The sequence below is a fragment of the Clupea harengus genome, chromosome 19 (genome assembly GCF_900700415.2).
Source record: "Clupea harengus chromosome 19, Ch_v2.0.2, whole genome shotgun sequence".
Classification (NCBI taxonomy): domain Eukaryota; kingdom Metazoa; phylum Chordata; class Actinopteri; order Clupeiformes; family Clupeidae; genus Clupea; species Clupea harengus.
The window spans coordinates 708,408-729,700 of NC_045170.1; the positions used below are offsets into that span (position 1 = coordinate 708,408).

At 42.0% G+C, this 21,293-nt stretch overlaps 1 protein-coding gene and 1 long non-coding RNA gene across 2 annotated transcripts; both read right to left on the reverse strand.

Annotated features, from left to right (window-relative positions):
* Positions 1-730: 730 nt before the first annotated feature.
* On the reverse strand, positions 731-8,886 carry LOC105893537 (protein NLRC3-like). The gene is made up of 4 exons (XM_031586590.2): positions 8,584-8,886; positions 3,310-3,505; positions 1,373-3,173; positions 731-925 (listed from the first exon to the last, which is right to left on the reverse strand). Exons 1-4 carry the CDS (start codon positions 8,659-8,661, stop codon positions 748-750), a joined length of 2,253 nt encoding a protein of 750 aa, XP_031442450.2. The 5' UTR covers positions 8,662-8,886; the 3' UTR covers positions 731-747.
* Positions 8,887-9,407: 521 nt separating this feature from the next.
* Positions 9,408-17,854, reverse strand: LOC116225096. Its single transcript, XR_004165905.2, has 3 exons — positions 17,668-17,854; positions 12,445-12,511; positions 9,408-9,495 (listed from the first exon to the last, which is right to left on the reverse strand). It is a non-coding gene; the product is annotated as an uncharacterized LOC116225096 (long non-coding RNA).
* Between the last annotated feature and the right edge of the window lie 3,439 nt (positions 17,855-21,293).

Below are 21,293 nucleotides of genomic sequence, written 5' to 3' on the forward strand. Positions count from 1 at the left end.
TACAACAACTTTTAGGTACAAATACGACCATCTACGGAGTTTGGTCCGTCATCTTTTTTGGTCCGCTTTTTTGAGCTTCGCGCTCTTTAGATGTGAGCATAATTGTGATCTGATTGGCTAGCACCTGTGCTGTCAGTTATTCATGAAAGGCAATTTTATTGGCTGACGCATGCGTTGCCTCTCGAAAAGTTGACAATGTTTCAACTCTTGCCGCAAGCAACGCATGAAACGCAACGCAACGGAACCCAACAGAGCCACAATTCAGTTTGTCAAAGGATCAACGCATTCCAACGCACACGTGTGAGTCCTATGTCAGTGCAGACGTTACACAAGGTCCCATTGTTAATTAACTGAATTTAAGGATTTGGGTTTTAGTAACAACCCACGTTAGGAGAAAACATATCTTAGTCACCTAGTCATCCAGATTTTCCATGAAAAAGTTTGTGACATTGTGGTTTCATGATACTCTAAACATTTAATTTCCATCTGAGCGTTTGTTCCAAAATGCACTTGGTATTAGTTTTGTAAACTGAGACAACTTCTGCAGTTTCTTCAGTGAGCTTTTATCATTGAAAGGAAGGATCTTCAAGTCTATGTGTGTCTGGAACTTTTCATGAAAATTTGAAAAAGTCTAAAAGAAATACTGTCTGTGTGTCTGTAACAATGGGGATATTTGATCAAGAAATGAAACAGTTCAAATGATCCCACAGAACTCATTCCTAGGGAATACTGAAGACTCAAAATGTCTTACCTGAGTGTCTCCAGTGCACAGTTTGGGTTCTCCAGTCCTCTAGAGAGTTCTTGGACTCCAATATCTCCAATACTGTTGTCACTGAGATCCACATTTTTCAGTTTTGAAGATGGTTTGCTGAGGATACATGCCAGTGCTGTACAGCTCCTTTCAGTGAGCCCACAGCTATTGAGCCTTAAGGGGGAAACGGCCACTAGTGACTATAAGCTCTATGAAAAGGACACTGCTGCCGTCTGTATATTAGTGTTGTGCTTCTAAACCAATTCAAAAATCCGACAAAATGGGTTTCCATCTAACTCATTCCCATCTTTTATGCACACTCATGAAAATTCAGCTAAACAAAATGCAAAGACGTAAATAAAGTGCAACAAATGCAAATTCATGCGAATTAACCCATTTAATTGAAATTTTGTCAGATTATACCAGAACGGCGAGTTAATCCACCCGCCTCTAGGAAATAGAATGTTTATTTGCAATAGAAGATGTTATACGAATTTCAAGTGTTTCCAGTCAGGGTTTATTATTCGAATGATCAAAATGTGCATTAAAAACTTTGATGGAAACCCAGCTAGTGTCATTAACCCCTTCCTTTCTGAGAATACACACTGCCACCATACTTACTGAGCCTTCTGAGATTCCTCCACTACTGGCTGAAGCCTGAGGAAAGCTTCATCAGATCTGATGTACTTCTTCAAGTCAAACACATCCAGCTTCTGTTCTGATGTCAGCAGCACAAACACTAGAGCTGACCACTGGGTAGGTGAGAGTTCAGCTTCCGAAAGTGTCCCAGCACTCAGGAAACTCTGGACCTCTTCCACTAAGGAGTGATCATTGAGTTCATGCAGACAGTGGAAGAGGTTGATGACCCTTTCTGATGAAGGAACCTCCCTGATCTTTTCCTTAATGTAACTGATTGTTTCTTCATTGCCCATCTGATTTTGTCCTCTCTGTAGTAGGCCATGCAGGAGAGTCTGGTTAGACTCCAGAGAGAGGCCAAGAAGGAAACGGAGAAATAGGTCAAAGCGTCCATCTTCATGCTCCAAAACTTTGTCCACAGCACTTTTGTGTAAGATGATCATGGATTTGTGCACTGATCTCATTTCCCAAAGCTGAAAGCCTTTTCTGAGGGCTTGCTTTGGAGAAATTAGGTCTTTCCTTTTCATTATTAACATCAGAAACACATACAGAGCTGCAAGATACTCCTGGACACTTAAATGCACGAAGCAGAACACTTTTCCTTGATAAAGCCCTGATTCTTCTCGAAAGATCTGGGAGCAGATGCCAGAGCATACTGCTGCCTCTCTGACATCAATGCCAGACTCTTTTAGGTCTTCTTCATAAAAAATCAGATTACCCTTCTCTAACTGTTCATATGCCAACTTTCCGAGACCAAGGATGACTTCCTGGTTCCACTGTGGATCAAGGTCATGCACATTTTCAAACTTTAGGCTCCTCTGTTTGGTTTGGAAAATAAGGAAGTAGGTATACATCTCTGTCAAAGTCTTTGGAATCTGTCCTCCTCCTGAAGAGCCAAGAATTACCCCAAGAACAGTAGCAGCAATCCAGCAGAACACTGGTATGTGGCACATAATGTGAAGACTCCTTGATAATTTGATGTGAGAGATGACACTGCTGGCAAGATTCTGATCACTGATCCTCTTTTTGAAGTACTCCTCCTTCTGTGGGTCATTGAACCCTTGTACCTCTGTGACCCGGTCAACACACTTAGGTGGGAGTTGATTGGCTGCTGCTGGTCGAGAGGTAATCCAAAGTAAAGCAGAGGGTAGCAGATTACCCTTGATGACATTTGTCAGGAGTACATCCAATGAAGTGACCTCTGTCACATCAGTCAAACTTTCATTTTTCTGAAATTCTAGTTGGAGTCGACATTCATCCAGACCATCAAAGATGAACAATACTTTGTACTTCCCTTGGCTGGGAAAAGTTGACTGCTTTACTTCTGTGAAAAAGTGGTGGAGGAGATCCATCAAAGAGAGCTGTTTTTCTCTCATGAGGTTGAGCTGCCTAAAAAGCAGTGGAAATATGAAGTGGATATCCTGGTTTTCTTTTCCCTCTGCCCAGTCCAGGATGAACTTCTGAACTGAGACAGTTTTACCAATGCCAGCAACTCCTTTTGTGACAACACTTCTGATTGGTTTGTCTTGGCCGGGTAAGACTTTAAAGATGTCACTGCATCTGATTGATGTCTCCTGTCCATCTGGTCTCTTGGATCTTGACTCAATCTGTCTGACTTCATGCTCTTTATTTACTTTTCCACTTCCTCCCTCTGTGATGTAGACCTCTGTGTAGATCTTTTCTAGAAGAGTACAGCTTCCTTGTTTGGGTATTCCTTCAAAAACACTCTGGTACTTGTTCTTGAGATTTCTTTTTAGCTCAGTCTGAAAAACTACGTCCAACTTATCTATTTCAAAGATACAAAAAAAACATAATAATATTTTGCAAGCCACTGACATTGAGGAAAAACTATAGCTGTTTCTTTTTTTCCTAAGCTAATTGATGCAAAAAAATGCAAATGTAAATAAACGAAGAATTCTTACTTTCTTGCAGTTTGTCAGCAAGATCTTTCAGCTCCATATTCCTAAGGAAGTGCAGTGCCATCTTCAGAGCCGCTTCTCTGGCTTCACTCTCATCCTCCTCTTTATTCTCAAAGTTCTCTTGGTAATTTGGGCTCAGCATCTTGTTGAATCTCTTCAGCTCATTCTTCACAAAGGTGATGATCTTCTCCTCTAACACCTAAAGCAGAAATATCTGGTAACGCTCTGCAGTGCATTCCAGAGCACTGACACACTACTTACATTTACCTTAACCCTAAACCTGGTATATGCAAGTTCAAAGTAATGTTCCCTATCCCAGTGGACTGCGATATAACATATGGGACGTGACGTAGTCGAAGCACTATTCACTCACGCCGGAAGGCTGAGATGCGTCCAATCACTCTCCAGAGCCCGCCCCCTCTGGAGCGCATAAATACCTGTGATGGACAAGCAACATCCTCTTTCATATCTTTGCTTGAAGTGAACCGTTCCAAGTGATTTCGCTACACGCAATTCAAAATTTCTGTCTTTTGCTTCAGCTACGCGAGCTACTCTCTCCTTTGAGTTGGTGGGCGTTGTGGGCGAATTGGCTTTAGCCTGAGAAGTTCAAGTTGCTATCTCTAGCAGCTAGCTGGCTAGCTCTCTGACTAGCTTGCTAGCTTCCTGCTACTCAACGGTTCGTTGTGATAGTATTGTACTCGTGCTAACCTTTTCTCCTATTACAGACATGTTGAGACAAGACTGTGGGCACGCCAGGGATAAAGGGGACAGACACCGCCGGTGCGTCATCTGCCTGGGGAAGTACCCTTCCTCCGACATCTGGCAAGAGTTACCAAGTTAGCTCACTAGCTGGCTAGTCCACTGACTACCCTGCGAACTAGCTTGCTACCTGACGGCTGTCACCGTTGGGAAGGTAACAAACTATGTCTTACTGCTGTCACTTGGCTTTAGTGCCGCGAGTTAAGGCTTATAGACTTAAGAAGTTCGAGTTAGCTACCTAGCTTGTTAGCGGACTAGCCCACTGACTACCCTGCGAACTAGCTTGCTGCCTAACGGCTATCACCGTTGGGAAGGTAAACGAACTCGGCCTGTACTCCTGTCACTAGCGTGAGTTCCGCGAGTTAGCTACCTAGCTTGTTTGCTCATTAGCTGGCTAGTCCACTGACTACCCTGCTAGCTAGCTTGCCGTCAACGGCTGTCACCGTTGGGAAGGTTAACAAACTCGTTCTGTACTAATTTTTTTCTCGTTCCAGTGCCTCAGCAGGCTAAACGCCTCGCATACTGCCAAACTGAGACTCCCAGCTGAGCAGTGTACACCGTCGGCAACATGTAGCGGGGAGTCCGGTAGCCGCTTAACTGCTGCAGCCGCCCCCGCCCCTGTAAGTTCAAAACCAAATTTATTCTTGAGGTTCCAAACATGTTCAAAGCAATTTGGCTTTGAATGTGTGAAGTCGATCGAGTTATCTTCTGTCCTGTCAATTGAAGCAAACCTTTTAGCTCCGGCATTGGTCTCCCATTATTAATCATTTCGCGTTTGTACTGAAAGTCCAGTTTTGAGAACTGCTTCAGCTTAGCAATAAAATCTTCCATTTTCGCCGTCAAGGTCAAGTAGAAGTGTAGAAGAAGAGCAACGTTCCCCAGCATAACCCCGACAGGTGCGCTCTCGCATGCCCCCTTCATTGAGGCAGAGGTACTGTGTGCCTCACCTACATGATTTTTCAATGCGTTTTGAGCTCAGCTCAAAGGTTCTATGCATGCGCACGCATGCGCAAAACCCAGTTTGGAGCGATTGCGCAATCCTAGGTGAGGCACTGCCTCACTGTCTCCCATAGACAATACAATGTTGCCTCACCTGACCCTTGTTTTCTCCCGTCTATTTGAATAGGACATGCGCAAATTCAGCGAATTCAGCAATTTTGATTATAAAAATGCTCGAAATGATTGGAATCATGCAGAAATTACACCTATACCACAGATTAGTAGAGAAATATGAATATTTATTTTATTTTATATATTTTTTATTTTTTTTACTTTTCAAGATGTCTGCCTCACCTGCCTCATATGACCGCACGTCCCTGGTTGGTAGTGAATTACTGCGGTCGCGTGGTTGGTATGCGCATCGTTGTGTTTATTGGTTGTGTGGTGTGATACATTGGCGTGTGAGTGTGTGATGGGAGTATGAGGCTGTGAGGTTGCCTAGCGCATTGTCATATCTATAACTAGCCTACCGGTACGTGAAAAAGGAGAGCCCACCCGCGAAAATCATGTGCTGCTAACAATTGTCTGGCTCCAGGTCTGGGTAGGTGGCCTGTTGTTCCGGGGATATACTATTTAGTTAGATGGTCCGCAAGTTTTTTTTTTATTGGCTAAGTGGTCCTTGGTCTGAAAAAGTTTGAGAAACACTGCTCTAGCGTCACGCTTTATGGCTGGTGTCTAAGGGTGCCTGACAGGTGTGGGATTTGCTGGTAGGGTTACGTGCTCTCACAGGGCCTCCATTCGAGCCCTTAGAAAGAGTGGACATGAAATTCGTCTCATTGAAAACCGCGCTGTTACTGGCACTAGTGTCACCAAAGCGCATTGGTGACATGCAAGCCCTGTCCGTCAGCCCATCGTGCCTTCAGTTCTCAGTGGCTGGGGACAAAGTGGTTATGCGACCAAATGCTGCTTATACACCTAAGGTGGTGGCAACTACATTCCGTAACCAGGTGATTGAGTTGGCAGTATTTTCACCCCCTCCTTTTGCGTCCGCAGAGGAGGAGCGTTTGAACAAACTATACAATACAAGTTTTTCCTTAGAACCTCCAGAGAGACTGCGTGCGCACTCTACTCGAGGGGCATCTTCTTCCTGGGCCTTATTAAAAGGAGTGTCAGTGGAAGAAATTTGCTGGAGTTCGCGCCACACCTTCATTAAGTTCTATATGTTAGATGTGGCTGAACCTAGTTTCCTTCAAGGTGTTCTACAGGCAGGCGATCTGTGATCCCCAGGGCCTAGGAATGACTAAATGATGTATGTGTTCATCAGCTTCTATACGTTAGACGCAAGTGAACAAAATCGTATGGGCAGTTCTGCAGGCAGGTGATCAGTGATCCCCGTAGCCTATGAGTGAAATAAATGCCCGATGGGACATGACATAGTAGTCATGGAACCAATCTAAGCACTATTCACTCACGCCAGAAGGCTGAGATTCGCCCAATCCCTCTCCTGAGCCCGCCCCCTCAGGAGCCTTTAAGTAGGGATGGTGTTACGACCCGGCTCTTGAGCCGCAACATAAATTGGAGACAGACCACAGAGTTGTATGGAAATAAAGTATTTATTTCTATATTACTTAAAAGCAGTGGCTAAAATGGTGGCCGCAACACACCAGCACCAAATGCATGGTGTTCACCAGCCTCCAAAGCATGGTGGGAATGCAAGCTCCCTCTGAGGGCAAACAGCATGGCTTTTATCCAAACCTCCTCAGGTGTGGACAATCAAGCTTATTACGTCCATTCACCACCCAAAGACTGTTGCACTGCCACTGCAAAGCCAGTAGGGGTGTAGAGGGACGCAACAGATGGTACACACGGTCGAATCGGTCTTGGAAAAGAAACTGAGCGTAGAAAACCTAATCCAAGAGCAACACTGTACACGCAACTCTTGTTATATCTGGTTGGACTGCGATATAACAGATGCGACCGCATATCCTCACGCGTGATAATACAGTGGCAGCCAACACACACACCAACTTTATATTGCTTTCGCCCTCCTAGAGGTTCATACAGCAGCTGGTGGTGAACATTACAAGGGCACTTCCTTTGTACATAGGCCAAGGGGATCAGCAATCCCCCGCCCGTAGGAAAAAAAACCCTAGAATGGTTCATTCGCATCGTAACACATAGACGCTGATGAACACATACATCACTTTACCATTCTCAGGCCCGGGGATTCAAAGATCGCCTGCCTGTAGAACACCATGTAAAAAACTAGGTTCGGCCACATCTAACATATAGAATCTAACAGGGTCGGCTTGTCCATAAGGGCGATTGGGGCGACGCACTGCCTAGGGGAAAATAAAAAAAAAACTCCTGATATAAACGCAATATATTTGTAAGTCGCGTAAATGACGACGTAAATTTAAATGTAATAATTTTTTTTCTGTCGGATTCTACCACTAGACCGTCTGATCTGCCTCTCTATGTCATTGTCGAATCAGGTAACAGTCATTCAGTCAGCCTAAAGTCGTGCTTCAAATGGCCCCGCCCCTTCTGGGGCGATTTGGGGCGAAATGAAAATCGCCCCAGACCTCTCCCATTGACTCCCATGTTAAATCCATTTTTTTCACAAAACAGAGCTCTCAATGCATTCTCTATGGCTTCCGGGAGGGCTCGCCCCTCCATGTCGTGTCATAAGTAATGGACGTAAAAGCCTATACGAACGCCATACAGCTCGACAGAGGCATATTCTGTCAAGATGGCTGCCCTGTTTAGTGCAATAACTCGATTCAACAGAAACTCCTTTTTAGTCGGCGTACTAATGAAGATAAATTGACAACAAAACAATTAGGACTTCCTAGACCAAATGTATCCATTCAACAGGTTTCTACAAAGGGAGGGAAATCCTACATCCAAGAATTGGAACGAAAGAAAATCGCGGTCGTGAAGTGGATAACGCAGTCTGTATTTCATATACCACTGCCACTTTTCATAGGTTTCACAGTGTGTTTCACAGTTCGCTTCTTGCACTAACACTGAATAATATTTTATGTGATGACTTATTTTGCTTTTGTAAGCCAATACTTTCAAGATCAGTCAATAAATATTGTTGGTTTTGACTTAAGTTACCCCTTCTTTATGTTGTTACTGGACATATCATGTATCCTGTTAAGCTATGTTACATCATACAACATTTGAGACACGTGGATAATGAAAAAATGGGATAATTTAATGTGGCTACGTGACTACGTCATGTCCCATCTGTTATATCGCAGTCCAACTGCGATAGGGAACCAAATTTCTTACATGTAATAACTTTCTTTGTACAATCGGTAACACTTTATTTGAAAGGGTTGACATGAGAATGACATGACACTGTCATAACCATAACATGACATAACATGCCATAACAGGCCTCATGATTAAACTTATATACTTATAACTATAACTTTAATTATGTTCATCTTATTTTAATTGAAAAATGTACATTTGTGAGTAATTCCTTATACTTTTGAATGGTGGTGTATATTACTAATTATGAACATATACTCCATAGCAGCACTGCATTAAATGTCTGCATCAAACCTGGAATATGTGCTTCAGATCCCCATGTTGACTCTGGGTGAACTGGTCACTGACAGCATCTGGTTTACATTCCTCCATTTGGCTTCTGGGGATGGAAAATCAAAGTGAAGAAATATGGAGCTAACCTTTAAACATCAACAAAAGCACAGTTGACCCTGATTAAAACTACCCAGCTTGCTAACTGATGTACTTTGGCGATATTTTTGGCAACACTGTGCTGTAAAAGCTGGTCTTACATTTCCACAGGGTTTCGAGCCTATAACAGAAACCTAGTGAATAGACTGAGTGGCTTATGAAAACAAAAGATGTGCTTATTCCAAAACCATACCTCAATATTATTATTCCAAAACCATGCCTCAAAAAAATGTCAAAAACCTGCATCATGTGCCTTACAGTAACGTATGAAGGAAACCTTTCCAAATGTTTTTTTCCCTTGCCTCTGGGATTTTGGGTCTGCACTTGATCTGTATGTTCTATGCTGTAATTATTTCAGAAATAATTTCATATATTTCTAAGTTGATATTTGTTTTTTTAGTTTAATGCCATTGCATATTGGATACTTTACAAACACTTTGTTGGGTCCAAATGCATCTCTCAAGGGGTCACTCCCGACCGACGGTCAAACGCACAAAAATGATTGGTATTCAAATGAAATGCAGTTACAAAGTATTTATAGAAAGATTGTTTGTTTCTTGACCAAATAGCTGGTTGTGACACTCTAAATTCACTGTTTGTTGACTTCCTAACATACCCTTCCTAGCATACCCTTGACATGAGTCTGTTTCATGGACTTGCCTTGATCTATCTGTACCATCTTCATTCTGGAAGTTGATGGGGTGATCTTTTGACCAGTCACTCCTCATGGACACACAAGTGGGTGCAGGGGATGGAGGTCTCTCCTGACGGACGTGTCTATCACACAAAATAGCACCCATGATTTACTACAGAGGCATTTATCCATAATTTCCTGACTATTCCTTCTTGCCTTGATCCATTTGTATCTTCATTTTGGAAGTTGATGTGGAACAAAATACAATTACAAAATATTCATGGAAGGCATAATTTCTTATTTTGATTTGGATATTTAAATTCACTCATTGAACTGAACTGGCCAGAATTTGAATGACGCTGCTGTGCACAGAAATATGAATATGAAATATGAAATGCAAGCGCGTGTACACACATGCTCTGCTGGTAGAATGAGGTGCCAACAACAGCTGTAAGGAATTTCATTGTTTGGATCAAGTAATACAGAAGCTGTATAACTTACCTGTAGTCTAAGCAGTTGACAGACTGAATGACATTACTTAGAGCTGTAAATATTATTTTTAGGAATATTTCTTTCAAATGTCTTATACGATCATTGTTGAGTAAAGCACTCATGCAGGGCTCTACAGTTTTTGAGTGTTTTTTTATTTAAGCACCAGTGATGATGTTTTGTGTCAGACAACACAGGGCTCTACAGTGCGAGTATTTCACTCGCATTTGCGCCTAAAAATAGGTATGTGCGAACTTGAAAAATAATTTACGAGCACAGTGCGCGAGTGACGGGCTGTTGATACACCGAACAACTGCGCGAAGAAGTGAAGCATACCATATATTTCATATGGAAACAAGTGACGGGGTCGCGACTGCACGATGTGAACATAGCATGATGACGCACTTAACTTCATGCAAATGAGAGCGACGATTCCCAACCAATGGGCCAGAGCCATATAAAAAGAGGGTTACGACAATCTCGCCGACATGTGATCACCTGGTATAAGTAGCTCGCAAAAAACCCACTGCTGGCAACCTGTTTGAATGGTTTTCGACGGGACAGACAGCAGCACCACCTCGATTTACTGACATTTTCGGTATATTAACACATAATATCAATTGGTTACTAGTGTGTTGTATCCTGTTTATGTCTGATACTTTATTAACATTTATGTATTACATTAACTTAACACTAGGCAGCAATATTGTGAAGCAGAGCTAGAAATGGCTTTGCCAGCTCCCATACTGTAGCTCACACCAGCAACTGCTCAATTTAAGACAAGAAAGGAGTTTGGTAACTTAGCTAGTAATTGTCAATGATAACTAGTTATTAGAATATATTCGCCAACGTTAAGTTAACTTCAAAGGGGCATTCGAGTGTTTAGGTTGTGTCAGCTTGGATAGCTAGTAGTAATTTTCGATTTAAGCCTCCCGTTAGCCTTGGCAAACTTTTAGCTAGCTAACTTTAGCTAACTATGAGGTAGCATATCCTAGCTAAGTTATACTAGCTATCAATAGCTAGCTAGTAAACTCATTGCAGAATGGACTATAGGACAGGCCACGCATGACATTAATGAAGAAAAAATAAATAAATATGTGATTGGTTTAAATATCCTTGTCTATTTGGGCAATTGTTATTATCATTGGCACCACTTTCAACTGTCAAAACTATCTGTCTAGCTAAATCTGTTGGTTATCAGATTGCACAGCAATTCATATGGAGGATATGTGGTTGATTTAACTAAGGCCAGGTAGGCATAGAAGTTGTAATGTGCTATCACATCATTTGAAAATCTAGACTTGATATTCTCTAAATTAATTCAATTTACATTGAATTAATTGGAATTCAGCTGTAGGCATATACTAAGACATCTGTATCTTAGAGACTAATTGCATCCACAATGTAAGTACTGCAAGCTTGACTATTATGCAGTTGTAGACACAACACAGGGGGTCCCTGGGCCTGAGAAGGGAAGGAAAGGAGTTTAATGTGGCTATAATATGGACTTTTAAATGTGACTAGAACTAGACTAAAACTAAAAAGGATAAAAATAACTAAATGTGACTAAAACTATTATGCATGTTCGTCATAACATTATTATTTACATTTAATTAATTGGTATTCATCTGGCGGCATATACTAAGAGATCTGTATCTTAGAGACTAAGACTAAATCTAAAATAGCTGCCAAAATTAACACTGAGAAAGGGGACCCCTTAATCTGCAATTCATTGTTGCTATTTCTAATCAGATGTACTAACTAGGCTAATAAGAGAAGACTAACTTTGTTTGCCAACGAACACCAATAACTAGAGCTAATTTGACAGACTATACACCAACAGACTTCTGGTTATGATACACGTGCTCTCTAGCTAGCTACAGTGAAAGTGTTGCTTACGTTACAGTCCAGACCTACAGTATAACCTATATCTTATAATAAACTTTGGGGAAAGCTGGCTATATAAAATACTACTAATAAAAATTGACAAGAGGTCCACTAAAGTGTTGAAATATGAACAAATGCAGTTATTTGATCAATTTACCAGCTAACTTGCTTCGGAAACACTGAACATGAATGGGGTTGAACGTTGGAAAATACATTGTTTGGAACTATAGGTCACAAATGACATGCTTTACTTCCGCATAAAAAAACCCCGCTGTGCTCCTAAATTTCTTTGTGTGCTCCTAAATGTTTTCATTTAGGAGCACATGTACTCCTTGGGGAAAACCTTAGCGTAGAGCCCTGTCATGTAAGTGTAAAACATAAAACTTCATAAAACATAAAACTGGTGGAGGAATTCAGAGCCCTGGACTGTGACTCATTCAGAATTTAGAATAATTATCCATATTTGTGTTTATCTGTTCAAACTCATTTTCATACAGTGTAGGCCTACGTCATGTTTTCCACCAATGGTGTTGAACAGTGCATGACTTGCTGTTATGAAAAGGGAAGTAAACACACAGAAAATGTTTTTGAGAGAGAGTAAGCAATTAGCATATGTGGAGTAGGCCTATACGTCCACTAAAAAGCGCAAGAGCCACAGAAACACACGGACATATCAGCTTCATTTAACATCACACATAATTCAGATGATGCATTACCTCTGTCCCTCTGGAGCGTCTCCTGGTGTTTCCATTGCTCAGCTTCTCTTCATGGACACACAACTGGCTTCAGTAGAAACAAGGAATCAAAAACAATAATGTATCTGAAAACACATTACATATAAACACATATAACAGTATCTATCTGTTGAAAGGTATCTGTGACTGGGGGTCTTTATACAACAAGGAGACACACAGAGGGTGATGGTGAGGAGGACAATTGTTTATTGTCTCCAGGCAAAGTCCAGAGAATCACCCATGTAGAATATTTACAGTGCCAGGTTCAAAAGGTATACACAAAAACAGAAAATAAATAATAACATGAAAGTCCAACTTCATGACAATAAATAATCAAACCACAATTGCTGCAGCAATATCGCTCTGCCAGATGATTCATGCAGAATCATTACAAATGAAACACTAGAAACTGCTTAATTATTGAAGCTGTAGGACTGAAGTGCCAAGTACCAGTGAGAGACTTTGGCATTGTGGTCAGGGTGCAGGTTTAGTACCCCATAGTCCTGGGTTCAAGGCCAGGGGTCGCAACATACTTCTTGTCAGCCATGTTGTACTGTGTAGGAAGGCTTAAGGATCCCGGGTACAGCATGCAGCATGTGTCATATCCTGCCACCCTCGCTATTCTTGTGCAACTGAAATTCACACGCCCCATCAACTCATCAAAATGAAACAGATATCAAATTGCCACCCCTGCTATCCTGGCAGAACTAAAATTCTCATGTACCATGCCGGCCAACCATAACTAAACTTAACTCAGTAGCCCCGACCACATTCGGAGATCCGATATTAGTTAGATTGGCGCTTCATAGTGAGAGAGTTCTTTGCGATCGCCAAGATCCATTATTCCAGTGTTTCTCAAACTTTTTCAGACCAAGGACCACTTAGCCAATAAAAAAAAAACTTGCGGACCATCTAACTAAATAGTATATCCCCGGAACAACAGGCCACCTACCCAGACCTGGAGCCAGACAATTGTTAGCAGCACATGATTTTCGCAGGTGGGCTCTCCTTTTTCACGTACCGGTAGGCTAGTTAGAGATATGACAATGCGCTAGGCAACCTCACAGCCTCATACTCCCATCACACACTCACACGCCAATGTATCACACCACACAACCAATAAACACAACGATGCGCATACCGACCACGCGACCGCAGTAATTCACTACCAACCAGGGACGTGCGGTCATATGAGGCAGGTGAGGCAGACATCTTGAAAAGTAAAAAAAAAAAAATATATAAAATAAAATAAATATTCATATTTCTCTACTAATCTGTGGTATAGGTGTAATTTCTGCATGATTCCAATCATTTCGAGCATTTTTATAATCAAAATCGCTGAATTCGCTGAATTTGCGCATGTCCTATTCAAATAGACGGGAGAAAACAAGGGTCAGGTGAGGCAACATTGTATTGTCTATGGGAGACAGTGAGGCAGTGCCTCACCTAGGATTGCGCAATCGCTTCTACTTGACCTTGACAGCGAAATTGGAAGATTTTATTGCTAAGCTGAAGCAGTTCTCAAAACTGGACTTTCAGTCCAAACGCGAAATGATTAATAATGGGAGACCAATGCCGGAGCTAAAAGGTTTGCTTCAATTGACGGGACAGAAGATAACTCGATCGACTTCACACATTCAAAGCCAAATTGCTTTGAACATGTTTGGAACCTCAAGAATAAATTTGGTTTTGAACTTACAGCGGCAGCTCCGTTGATTTCCCATTATTTCTTTTGGGATTGTTTTATGTCTACGTGAAGCCGTTTAACATCACACAAGTGGTTGTGATCACTTTGAACCCAAGACTGCTTTTTATTGGTGAGCTGATTTTGAGAAATTAAACCTAAATTGTAGGTAAGTTGTGTTTCCTGGTTGCAATGGTTATCCTGTTGCTAGCTAATTAGCTAGCTAAGGACACTTAATAACCTTACGAGTTAATCGGAAGAGTTCAATTTGCATGAAATGATAGCTAGTTATCTAGCTGATGTTATAGTATCCTCGATTTAACTCTTAAAATTATAATGGGAAAAGGTAGAAACCCTCAGGGTGCTTGTGCAACTTCGTAAGAAAGAGTTCATATTCACGAGTTCATATTCATGAGTGCATATTCATGAGTGCATAATATTTACACATGAGTTCATCACAAGCTAGCAGCTGCCTACTGTATGCACCTTACCTATGTGTGTGTAAAGAATGCTGATATGAAAAACAACCAGTAGTCAATGTGAAAGCTGCCAATTGAATGGTGATCTTAGATACTCCATTGGGTTTGTAAATTTGTATGTATGTAAATGGGTTTATGTATTTGTAAATTTGACTCTGAAAGAGTCAGTGCCTCACCAGCCACGAACCTCACCGCACGTCACTGCTACCAACAGTAGGCTAGACGCCTAATATAGCCATCCTAGTAGTCAACTTTTCATAATTAAGAGTTGTTATTATCCAACGTCACACAACACAGAATATAGTTATCAACTTTCTGTCTCCGCAGCGGGAAAAAAAAACGCTGTTTGAATGCAGCTCAGCGGCGGGATGGTGCCCAATTTCGCCGTGATGAGAACCATCTCGCCGTTGCACCTTCTCCTTGTCTGTGTCAGAGGCTTTCTCATTTAATTTTCTTTTCATTGTCCCTGTCTAAAGCCACCAATCCATGACCTTGTTAATAGATTAGGCAACTCTTTAATAGATTAGGCTACTACTGACTGTGTTCTCTTCGTTCTGAGTTGTATGTTAGAAATGTCGCAATAATTTTATTTTGGCCGTCGCGGACCATTACGGGGCACTGGCTGACCACCAGTGGTCAACGGACCACACTTTGAGAACGACTGCATTATTCCATCATGATGAGTTCTTGTATGAGCGCTACCGATTCAGCCGACAAGGAATAATTAATTTACAAGACCTTCTCGAGTAATTTATTGCAAACATCACAGTCGAACATTGACTGTCTTGCGCTTTTTTGCGAGTTGTACATTTTTGTAGTGTCGGCGATGAACAAAGAACAAAGAACAAAGCACTCATAATTATATGACAGTGTTATTAGTACACCATAGCATATTATTATTGTAGAAAATGATTAAGAATAGAGAGAAAGAATAGAGAGAAATACACACAATTTATTTTCACTGCTTCAATTTATTGCATTTGTTATTAATACATTTCCATTTAGTCATTTAACAGACGCTTTTATTCAAAGCGACTTACAAGGAAATGTAAAACTACACCGAGGTTGGAGGAATCGAACTAGCAACCTTGCAGTTACTAACCGACAGCGCTACCCACTGTACCAGATCACACTTGTGTCACTTATTCATACATAGATATCACTGCATAGACAGCCTCATATACCGCTTCTTGTCTTGCTCTCACAACGGTGGCGGTGTTGGATTTTGCCATGATTATGGTCTTGTATGCTTCATAAGCCTTCATGATCATCTGCTGCTCGCCAGCGGAGAAAAAAAGAGACACTTTCTTTGAGTTTAGAAGCTATTTTACCGTCAGAAAATCATGGTTTTGGTGATCGACCTTTACTGCCTTTTGAAGTAGGACGTGCACGCGCAATTGCCCTGATAAGTTTAGCCTGGTTGAAATTAACCACAAGATTTGGATGCGGACCAGCCTTTGACGAGCCGATATATCCTGTCCTCAATCAGCTCGCTAATGTTAACGGGCTAATAGGACAATTGATTAATTTAGCTTCAGCCCTTACGACGAACGGGGCCCCGGAAAGGATGTTAAATTCCTTCTGCTGGTTGGGGACTTCCCACAGTCTCAACAATACTCAACAACAACAAGGACCATTCACAACAGCTCACAACATCTTAAAACCATCCAATAACAAGACACCTCGTCGGTCATTATGCCTTGCTTCAAGAAGTGTTCTGAACGTTGTGTTCCTGGTAAACGTACAGTGAAGTTCAAAAACTCACCCTTTAGCCAAGTAAAATTTTCATCTGCGCCATTCCACGAGGAAAAGTTTTTTTTTACATCAACTTCTTCTAAATTTCCTAGAAGGAGGTATTTCAAATATTGTTATTGCCCAATCCCTTAGCTCGTGGTTTAATAAAAAATGTCTCTCAGGACGGGCACCACTTCGGTTTATTTTCAGTTTGGTCGCTCCGTCCCCCCTTGTGTCATGTGAGGTGGAGCTGCATATTTTCCGAGTGTGTGGTGCACGCAGGGAATTCAATAACCTCTCCTGTGTAGTAATCAAACCATCTTAAAAATTAACCAATATAATATCATAGGGATAAATTAACCATTTTGGATCGGGACATGTGTATTGAACAGCCAGTGTGCGTTGGTTAGTTTACAAACATTATTTCGGTCAGAAATTTAGCAATTAGTTTCTCCCGTTTTGTTTGTTTTTCAACTTCGGCCTATTTCATATTCCTATGCACATTCTACTTTACCAAAGCATACTTTTTTCAATTCACTCCCAAGTAAAATGGGAAAAAAATATCATTAAGGCTAGCAAAGCTGTATCCCACGCAAATTTTCTCCCAAGGCAGATAATCAACAAGAAAGTGGAACGATAAGTTATGTCATCACTGTTTTAGCCTTTTAACCTTGCATCTTGCTACACATGCAGTAGCCTAAATTATAAGACAACCTAGCGTCTCTGTCTTGGTCTCACCTGCAGGACGTATCCATTGCACTTCTGTCAGCCAGCCTTGTTTAATGCAGGCTCATCATACTCTGGCTAGATACGCTACTTTTGTGCTGAAAGGCTGATCTTGCGTAATGGGTCTCCATCAGTAATGCCATTGGCAGGTTTCATTTCCTTTACTGCTTTTCAAATGTTACACAACCACTGGCAGTAGAACAACACATATTTAAAGCGGCTTAATAGTTCGATACACGGGTCTAGACCCCTACTTGTCAGTCTGCGTTTTCCGAAAAACTTTCCTTTCTCTCTCGCTCTCACACATGTAATACAAGCCGATACAAACATCCCCTGAACACATTTAGCTTTTATTTCTTCCTTTCCTGATAAGGTTGGAAATTAATTATTTTCAGTTTTTTTTTTTACCGTTCTCAGTTATTTCCAGTATACAATTATTCTCAATTATGTTTATCGTATTAAAACAAATTATATTTGTCAAATATTTTCCTATAACAAGACACTTCGCCGAACGTTATCCCTTAAAGAACTGTTCTGAAAGTTGCGTTCCTGGTAAACGTACAGTGAAGTTCAAAAACTCACCCTTCAGCGTAGTTCGATTTTCTTCGGCCGCATTCCACGAGGCAGACACAATTTCCTCTTCTGGAGAAATCGCTTGATTAACTCATAATATTTTTGTCTTCACATTAACTTCTTCCAAATGTCCTAGCAGGAGGTATTTCAAAACGTTTTACTGTCTAAATACTTTACGCTCGTGGTGTTATAGCTGGTTTGGCCTGAACATCTTTGGGCTCCCACAGCACGGGCAACACTGTTTATATTCACTTTAGCCGCTCCGCCCCCCTTGTGTCACGTTAGGTGGAGCTGCATATTCCGAGTGTGAGGTGCACGCAGGGAACTAACAACTTTTCCTGCGTAGTAATCAAACCATCTTGAAAATGATTGTATATCACAGATGAAACTTGGAGTTGATGTGTGTGTTGATATTTGAGATTGTTTTATATAGATTGCAACTATATTACTAAACAGTTGAGTGATTAGTTGTGCGACAAGTAAAACCCTTCATGTTAAACATTCTGAGTTTGCCTAAACTGTCTGCAAAAGATCTATCTTTCATAAGGGAAGCAAACATCTGGTGGTTAGCTACTTCTCGGTACAACAGCTTGTTGTGCAAGTTAAAAGAGGAAGTGATACACTGTCACACTTGCAAAAACACACAGCGTTCAGAGAGACAGCACAGATTTCACTTAAGACAGATGCAAATGTCACATGTCAGTCTGGTGAATGATGTGTTTGGTTATTAATTTGTGTAGTCATGTGTTCTTTGTATGGTATTTGTGTGTGTTGTGCTGTAGCCAGTGGGCAGGGGGGAACTGTGTGGCAGGAACTCCATATGTGGTTATGTGTGTGTGTGTGTGTGTGTGGAAGAGGGTTACACTAGCATGCATCTCTGCTCCACACGCCGGTAGGGCTGCTGGTTGTTTACTACTCGCTGACGCTGCTGGATGACATCATCGCTCCAGGGCCACCTGGGAAGTCGAGTCCCCTTCCTTCTCCGTCACCCTGAATAAATAGGATCTCTCCCCCCCCAGTGTCCCAATCATTCAACCAACCCCATCTCACACACACACACACACACACACACACACACACACTACACTGCCCCAAGCCTGAAAGGACCTGGACGGACCCACTGGAAGCCGACTGTCAGAGGGAAGTAACCTGAAGTTTGTGTTTATTGTTCAACCTTGAATGAAGAGGGCACAACGGACATTTTGTGCTAGAGTTTGACTTTTGAGTTTGTTTGAAGAGAGTGAGGGGATCCAATCTGAAACCTGCTACTGTGTGTGTGTGTGTGTGTTAGTGTGTGTGTGTGTGTGTGTGTGTGTGTGTGTGTGAGTGCATGCGTGCGTGCGTGCGTGTGTGTGTGAGAGAGTGAGGGGGTCCAATCTGAAACCTGTTACAGTGTGTGTGCGTGTCTTGAAAAAGATGAGCCAGTTGTGTTTTTGTGACCTGTATTTAGACGAGTCATTTGGAAGTTTCGATAACCTTGTTACTAAATTTGGTGTCCCAAACCATGATGTGTGTGTGTGAACGTGTGTGTGTGTGTGTGTGTGTGTGTTTGGTGTTCCAAACTATGATGCGTGTGTGTGTGTGTTTGTGTGTGTTTAGTGTTCCAAAGCATGATGTGTGTGTGTGTGTGGTGTTCCAAACCATGATGTGTGTGTGTGTGTGTGTGTGTGCGTGTGTGTGTGTGTGTGGTGTTCCAAACCATGATCTAGTTGAACTCATGAGCTCATTTCACATCCATTCCAAAACAGCCTGAAATATCTTTATTAGAAAACATAATTTCCCCCCCAGAATCCCCAAATGGTATTTGATCAATCTTTGATCTTCTTCTCGTGTGTGTGTGTGTGTGTGTGTGTGTGTGTGTGTGTGTGTGTGTGTGTGTGTCCAGCCTTAGAGTGTTAGAGAGGTTTTGTCTTTGACACCGTGTGTGTGCGTGTATGTGTGTGTATGTGTGTTTGTTCAGCCTTAGACTGTTAGAGAGGTTGTGTCTTTGACACCGTGTGTGTGTGTGTGCGTGTGTGCGTGTATGTGTGTGTGCGTGTGTGTGCAAGTGTGTGTGCGTGCGTGCGTGTGTGTGCGTGCGTCTGTGTGTGCGTGCGTCTGTGTTTGTGTGTGGAAGAGGGTTACACTAGCATGCATTTCTGCTTCGTGTGTGTGTGTGAGAGTGTGTATGTGTATGTGTGTGTGTTTTTGGGAGTGTGTGTGTGTTCGTGTGAGTGTTTGTGACCTGTATTAGAGTCATTTGGAAGTTTTGATAACCTTGTTAGTAAATTTGGTGTTCCAAACCATGATGCGTGTGTGTGTGTGTGTGTGTGTGTGTGTGTGTTTGGTGTTCCAAACCATGATGCATGTGTGTGTGTGTGTGTGTGTGTGTGTGTGTGTGTGTGTTTGTGTTTGGTGTTCCAAACCATGATGCATGTGTGTGTGTGTGTGTGTTTAGTGTTCCAAACCATGATGCATGTGTGTGTGTGTGTGTGTGTGTGTGTGTGTGTGTGTGTGTGTGTGTGTGTGTGTGTGTGTGTGTGTGTTGTTCCAAACCATGATGTGTGTGTGTGTGTGTGTGTGTGTGTGTGTGTGTGTGCGTGTGGTGTTCCAAACCATGATCTATTTGAACTCATGAGCCAGACTGAAGAAACTGTTTCCTGTTCCAGATGATTCTTGTAGCAGGTGTTCCCTGTCCCCAACAGCCCACGTACACACACACACACACACACACACACACACACACACACACACACACACATTCGTCCCCAGCAGACCACGCACGCACACACACACACACACACACACACACACACACACATTTGTCCCCAGCAGACCGTGTACACACACACACACACACACGCACATCTGTCCCCAGCAGACCACGTACACACACACACACACACACACACACACACACACAGACATGCACACACACTTGTCCCCAGCAGACCACGTACACACACACACACTTGCACGTGTGTGTGTGTGTGTGTGTGTGCGTGTGTATGTCAACATAACTCCATGTCCCTTGATTGGTATATTTGGTGTGTCTCCTGTGGTGGGCAAGTTTACCAGGCTGACCTTATCGCATTTGCTGCTCTTATAGCCAAGCGTCAGATAATGCTCTTATAGCATCAGATACTGCTCTTATAGCATCAGATACTGCTCTTATAGTGTCAGATACTGCTCTTATAGCGTCAGATACTGCTCTTATAGCGTCAGATACTGCTCTTATAGCATCAGATACTGCTCTTATAGCGTCAGATACTGCTCTTATAGCATCAGATACTGCTCTTATAGCGTCAGATACTGCTCTTATAGCATCAGATACTGCTCTTATAGCATCAGATACTGCTCTTATAGCGTCAGATACTGCTCTTATAGCGTCAGATACTGCTCTTATAGCGTCAGATACTGCTCTTATAGTGTCAGATACTGCTCTTATAGCGTCAGATACTGCTCTTATAGTGTCAGATACTGCTCTTATAGCGTCAGATACTGCTCTTATAGTGTCAGATACTGCTCTTATAGCGTCAGATACTGCTCTTATAGCGTCAGATACTGCTCTTATAGCATCAGATACTGCTCTTATAGCATCAGATACTGCTCTTATAGCATCAGATACTGCTCTTATAGTGTCAGATACTGCTCTT